The 7,279-nt window shown below is 42.9% G+C and overlaps 1 protein-coding gene across 1 annotated transcript in view; it reads left to right on the forward strand.

The window, feature by feature from the left end:
- TRPM6 (transient receptor potential cation channel subfamily M member 6) overlaps positions 1-7,279 on the forward strand; it is a 67,413-nt gene that overhangs the window by 53,109 nt on the left and 7,025 nt on the right. The window contains exon 33 of the mRNA XM_062513864.1: positions 5,801-5,866. Coding sequence (XP_062369848.1) covers positions 5,801-5,866 — 66 coding nt within the window. The remainder of the gene's footprint in view (positions 1-5,800; positions 5,867-7,279) is intronic.

The following is a 7,279-nucleotide window of genomic DNA, read 5'->3' on the forward strand; positions in this document are numbered from 1 at the left end:
ACTGAAGAACAAGCAGGGCCCTCAGAATGGGAAATAGGACCAGAGAAAATCACCTGCTAGCTGAGCAGCAAGGTATTTGAAAAATGTTCAGCCACCAGTCAGGAGTGGTGCCACTGACCTGGGCGTTCTGATGTTGGGATATCATAACCCCTGGTATGGAACTATATGATAGTGCAGCCAAGCAACTGGGGTCCCTGTACCAGGATCTGGGAATTGATAAAGGGATTGAGAGTAGAGCAGAAACTCTCTGTCAAGTATGAGGGAATGGTGACTACCAGCTCCACCAGTAGGAAGATCATTTTTTTTCCCTCCCTACTGGTCGGCACCTTGGCTGTGGAAAGGTCTCTCTGTAGGACCTCCCTGCTTTTGAGGGAGTCAGCAGCACCTTCCAGTTTTGTATCATCTGTGAACTTGCTTAGTTCACAGATCACATCAAGCAAGCTAAGGAGGAAATTTTCCAAGCCTTACCAGAATGGACCAGAGTCTCTGTTATTGGGAGCAAGTACGCCTCTGCTCAAGAGAGCATATACACCATGACGTAATGTGGGTTTGGCTTTTTGCGTGTGTGACCATGGAGGGGGCATGAGGTGGTAGGATAGAAAACCCACCTCTGCCCTAGCAACAGAGATATGTGAGTTGAGAGGAAGAGCACCAAATGTTACTCTGGTTTCCAGTGAGCAAGTCCACAGAGAGAGTAAGAGGGCTGATATTACTTCCAATCTTCTTGAAGGGACCTTCAGCTCATATTTACAAGAAGTGAGCAGTGCCTACTCTGACCAGAATTAGAGGGGTCCTGCCTCCAGCCAGGTGGAGGAAAGGGACAGTCAGATCTATTGGACTGTGTGGATCCAATGGTTTGGCACATCAGACCCACAAGAACCTTAGTCTTTAGTTGACACAGGTGCACAGTGTACCCTGATGTCATCAAGATATGTGGGGGCAGAATCCATCTCTATTTCTGAGGTGACAGGGGGAACTGGACAGCTGACTGTACTGGAAGCTGAAGTGATCCTGACTGGGGATGAATGGCAAAAACACTCCATTGTGACTGGCCCAGAGGCCCTGTGCTTCCTTGGCAGAGATTACCTCAGGAGAGGGTATTTCCGGGATCCAAAAGTGCATTACTGGACTTCTGGAAGAGTTGTAGAGACAGAGGAAATTAAGCAACTGAACACCTTGCTTGTTCTCTCAATGGACCCTTCTGATGTGGGGCTGCTGAGGATTGAAGAAAAACGGGTACTGATGACTACCACAACAGTGCAGTGTTGGCAATATCACGCCAACCAGGATCCTGTGAGCCCCATCCATGAGGTGATTCCTGACCTGGAGAGTGAGAGACTGGTCAGCTAGACTTGCTCACTCTTTAATAGCCCTGTGTGGCCAGTGTGTAAGTCCAGTGGAGAGTGCAGGCTGACAATAGAGTGTCAGTGGTCTGAAGGAAGTCACACCACCACTGAATGCTGCTGTGCCAGACATGGTGGGACTTCAGTATGAACTGGAGTCCAAGGCGGCAAAGTGGTGCCACCATCCATATTGCAAATGTGTTTTTCTCTATTCCTTGAGCAGCAGAGTGCAAGCCACAGACTTCTTTCATTTGGAGGGATGCCCAGTACACCTGGAACCAGCTGCCCAAGAGGTGGAAATACAGCTTAAGTATTTGTATTGGACTGATCCAGACTGCTCTGGAAGAGAGAGAGGCTACAGAACATTTGCAATATATTAATGACATCAATTTATGAGACAACACAGCAGAGGAAGCTTTTGAGAAAGGGTAGAAGATAATCCAAATTGTCCTGAAGGCCAGTCCTGCCATAAAGCAAAGTGAGGTCTAGAAATTTTTAGTTTAGAAATTAGAGGTTTAGAGAAGTTAGAGGTTTAGTTTAGAAATTAGAGGTTTTAGAAATTAGAGGTTTAGAAATTTAGTTTTCAGAGGTAAAATGACAGGATGGACATTGTCAGATTCAAATGGATATGGCCAGCAAAATAGCAGCTATGTCCCTGCCAACCAGCAACAAAAATCCACAGGCTGTCCTACATGCCTTGAGATTTTGGAGAATGCATAGTCCATATTACAGTCAGATCATGAGTTCTCTCTATATTGTTACTCAGAAAAATAATTTTAAGCAGGACCCTGAAAAACAACAAGCTTTTGAACAAATGAAACAGGAGATTAATTGGTAGCAGTAGTCCCTGGGTCAGTTAGGACTGGACAAGATGTGAAAACTGCAAATGGGGAGAATGGGCCACCCTGGAGGCTCTGACAAAACAAACCCATGGAGACTTGAGGATGATCTCTGTGGTTCTGGAGGCAGGAATACAAAGGACTCAAGTCTGCTACACCCTGACTGAAAAAGATCCTGACATCTTATGAAGGGGTTTGAGCTGCTTCAGAAGTAATGGGCACCAAAGTACAGCTCCTCCTGGCACCATGACTGCCAGTGCTGGACAGGATGTTCAGAGGGCAAGTCCCTGCCACACATCATGCCACTGATGACACATGGATCACTCAGATCATGCAACAAGCTTCAATAGGAAATCCCAATCACCAAGGGATCTTGGAAGTCATCACAAACTGCCTCAAAGGTGAAAAATTTGGAGTATCATTGGAAGAAGAAGAGGGAAAGGTGACTTGTGCTGAGGAGGTCCCACCACATAATCAGTTACCAGAAAATGAAAAGCGATATGGTCTCTTCACTGATGCTTCGTGCTGTTTTGGAGGGACACATCAAAAATGGGAAACTTCTGTATGGAGTCCTACATGGCAAATCACAGAAGCTATGGAGGGACAAGGTGCACCAACTGAGGTTGCAGAGCTGAAAGCCATCCAGCTGGCTTCAGATATCACTGAACAAGAGAAATGGCCAGTGCTCTGCCTCTATACTGACTCATGAATGGTACCAAATGCTCTGTAGGGGTGACTTGAAGATAAAGTGGTGGAAGGGTGGAAGAAGATAAATAAGCAGTGCAGAGGTAAACCCATCTGGGCTGCTGAAGTGTGCAAAGACATCAGTGCCTATTTAGAGAAGTTGGCTGTAAAAGTACATCATGTAGATCCACACACAACCAGGAGTTGGGTTGCTGGAGAACGTCACAGCAATGGACAGGTAGATTGAGCTGCCAAGATTAGACTGTCCCAGGTGGACCTGGACTGGCAGCATAAGGGTGAATTATTTCTGGCTCATTGGGCCCCTGACACCTCAGGTCATCAGGGAAGAGATGCAACATACAGATGGGCTCATGATAGAGGGGTGGACATGGACACTATTAACCATGGAAACTATTTATAACTGTGTAATGTGAAATGAAAGGAGGGTAAAGCCTCTGTGGTACGGGGGAGGATGGTCACATACAGGGATGTCACAATATGGGGAGACCTGGCAGATTGAATATATTGCAAATGTGCCAAGGCAAGCCCTATGTACATACAATTAAAAAGAACACTGGGTGGCTGGAAATATGCCCTGCGCATCACACCACTGCCCAGAACACTGTCTTGGGGAAAGCAAGAGCTGTGATGACATGGCACCCCAGAAAGAGGCCAGTCAGACAACAGGACCCATTTCAAAAATAGCTCCATAGAACCCTGGGTCAGAGAGCACATTAGTGAAGTGGATATAATTTTCCTTGTCATGCATCAAGGTATGCTGCGAGGTATGTTGAACAATAAAATGGATTGCTAGAAACCACATTGGTGGGGCCTTCCAATATTGGAATTTACATTTAGCAAAAACCACCTAGTTTAGTTAACACTAGAGGATCCACTAATCAAGCTCAATCAAAACTCCCACACACTGCAGAAGGGGAGAAAGCCCCTGTGGTGTATGTGAGGAATATGTCTGGGAAATCAGTTTGGATTAGTCCTGTCTCAAGCAAAGGCAAACCCACCCATGGGATTGTTTTTGCTCAATGACCTGGTTGCTCTTGTAGAGTAATGCAGTTGGATGGAGGAACACATTGTGTACATGAAGGTGATTTGATTTTTAGGTGAGAGCACTCTAATATTTCATTGTATAATATCAGTAGCTGAATGACCCTGCCACTGTGTGCCATAACTACCATGGACAGCGAGTATGGACTGCTCCAGATACACCAGTCATGAGCTTGTGATGCAGCCTGCAACCACCTGACAGCACACCTCCTGCCCTGGAGGACATCTAGGACAGACAGACAGACAGAACTCACAATCACAGACTCAGTGAACTTGACAGACATCTTGGACGGATGGCAATTGATAATGGAAGTGATACCTGTGGCTTGTGTACATCTACATCTATATCTATGTGTGTAGTTGGAAGATGTATGACTTGGGCATGAGGGACATACTACAGAAGAAGGGTGTATCTTTTTGAAAAGTGCCTGGAGTTCAGTGAAATCCTACTATTTGTCTCAGCTAGGGAGAAGGTGTAAGTGATGTAGACTAGCTAATCTGTGTTGAATTATCTTTAAAATAAGTAATTGGGAACTTTTGGTTATCCCTTGTGTTTTCTGACTTTCAGCTAACCATCATCATGCATGTGAGAATAGAAGTGAAGTATTTTCTACAGTGCCAGTCAGCCACAATTCTAATTCTCCACTGACTAAAATTGTTTCATTATTTGTTTCCCAAGAGTATAGGAAGCTTCTTTCTCCAGTTTGCTTTTGCAGAGCATTGAATCAACCAAATGTAATTTGCCTGGGTTGAAAATGGAGTGCAGACCTAATTTCATGGCTTCTGGGTATCAAGAAGTGCCTTACTTAAGCAGCTTGCTTCCCGCATTTCCCTCAGTTTGATTTGGGGTTTGGTTTTGGTTAGTTGGTTAGCTGGTTGGTCTTTAAAAATCTCTTTCTTTGTCACCAGTTAGTTCTTTCACATCTCCACTGAAAACTCTCTTTTGGAATGCACATTTCCAGAGCCTTGCAGATGTTTACATCTAACCTGCCCCTAAATGGACAAATAGTACAGCTGAGGCCTGAGGCAGTTGTTGTATTTGGGTTGTTGAAGGATGTTCAGTTTCTTAAAAGAGGAGAAGTGAAGAATTTATCTCCATTTCCTAGGGTATATTAACTTCTGAAATGTCTAAAGGAGAGCTGGACTGTCAGCTGTCACTATAAATTACACTGAAGTTAATCCTGCAGAAGAGACTGAGCCTGTTGAAGCCTGTGTGAGAGTAATGATTGAATTTGGAATCTGGGTTATTATTCCAAATGCAAACCTTAAATTCTAGGTTTCTGGTATCTTTCTTTCCCGTTTCTGGCTAGGACAGGGTTAATTTTTTTGCAGAAGCCAAGCAGGGGCCTGCCTAGGCACCAGAGGTTATTTGCTATTGAATCAGATCATTGCCAAGGCTTAGGGGGAAGGGAATCTCTTCTGGGGAAGAGGGGTCCCTTCTGGATCAAGGTAGTGTGGTCTTGTCTATTGTCAGGGGTTTTCAGTGTGAATCATTCATTTTTTGTGCCCTTAGTAATTAGTTTGCTGTTACTGTTCACTTCCTTACCTCGTTGCTGTTTCCAGGATTTTATCTCAACCCATGATCTTTACCTTTTGTGTCTTCAGTTCTCTTCTCCAGCCCCAGCAGGAGGAGGAATGAGTGAACAGTGCATGGTTTGACATGTTTCAGTGGAAACATTAAATTGGGGAATATAATTCCTGAAACACAGCAGTGTCCAAAGGGGAATTGCTGTCTGGGTAAAACAAATGATGATCAGATGTGACATAGTGCTGTCACCTCCTTGGCTTTGTACACTACAGTAAAGTGCTGTGTTTTTGAAACTTAGCCAGCTTGTTTATTCAGTCTAGAAGTGATATCTATGTTCTTTGCAGCTGTTGAAAGGAACAACTTAATGAGACTTGCTCAGACCATACCATTTACACCAGTCCAGCTCTTTGGTGAGTATCAACTTTTTGTTTATATATTTTGCTTTATAAATACATGGTGCATTATATTTTAAAAACTGTGTTTGAGAAATTTTATTGGATTTATTTCAACAATTCTTATTTTCTGAAAGAGACAAAACAAGATAGAATTGTAGTCGTGCAGTAGTTTAGGGACTTTTGGAGGTCACCTTGTCCAACTCCTTCATTGGTCAATTCAGATCAGATTGCTGAGGCACTGTTGAATTGCATTATGATTATGTCTATAGATGGAGACTCCTCATTTTCATAGGGCAACCTCTTCCAGTGTTTGATTGACCTAATCACTTTTTTCCCTGTATTTGTTGGAGTTTCCCTTGCTGTAGCTTGGTTCTGCTAGTATTCATGAGATTGCTGTCAACCTCAGGGATGAGTTTAGCTCCATATTTTAGGTATCCATCCTTAGGATAACTGAAGATAGCCACAAATTTCCACTTAACCTTGATAACTTCATTCTTTCTGTTTCTCTTTCACACACAGAGACATGTAAATCTGTGTATAGGATATGCCATCTAGAAAAAAACGGGGTAGTAATGTAAAGAGCACTATTCCTTTATCTGACACAGAAAACTTTTGGTGTCTTTAGTGCAAAGGGAAAAAAATCTTTGCTGTAACTGAAGAGTAGTAGAGCGTAATCCATACATTTTGGGGAAGAGTTCTGAAAATAGTGTGCAGTTTTGGCTTGCAGCAGCAGAAACTCTGCCTCAAGACTCTTGATATCTGGGTGCTGCCTTATCAATGGGTAGAATATCTTGTCTCACAGCAATGAATTGCTGATACTTACAGCATCATAGGATTTCTTGATTGCTGTACATAATTAATATAGCTATGGCCATATTGAGCATTCTAATCTTTGAAGCTCCTAGGAGACACCTTTCTAGGTATTAAAATGTCAAAGGTAATAAAATGAAGATTTAATGTAAGATTAAAAACTGTCTAGTTACACTACCTTTATTCAAGTGTCTGTCTTTTATGTAAGGTACTGACTTTTCCAGATGCTTTATTTTAAGTTAAAATGTGCTTAAATTGCTGGATTCAGTAGCATCTGCATTTGTGCTAATTGGTGAAAGGCAAGCTCAAGAGTGGGAAAGAAATCTAATAGTCTGAATCCTCTTTGTGATTGCTATAATAGTCCTTGCCATTTGGCAATTTAATTGCCTCATCACACTTGCCAGTACAAACCTGTTTCTTATTAATTAATGTTACAAATAATGTAAGTTGTAGGAATGAAAGCCAGGTTTTAAAAAAATCAGTACATTTTGCTGTTAGGTTACAAATGGTGGCAAGAGAAGAATGTTGTTGTTTCTGCTGCAAGATAAGAATGCCACTACAACACTCCAGGGGGAAACAGAGTGCAACTGAGTTAAAGCTCACTAGGTTCTGCTTGCA

The sequence above is a fragment of the Cinclus cinclus genome, chromosome Z, assembly GCF_963662255.1.
Source record: "Cinclus cinclus chromosome Z, bCinCin1.1, whole genome shotgun sequence".
Lineage (NCBI taxonomy): Eukaryota > Metazoa > Chordata > Aves > Passeriformes > Cinclidae > Cinclus > Cinclus cinclus.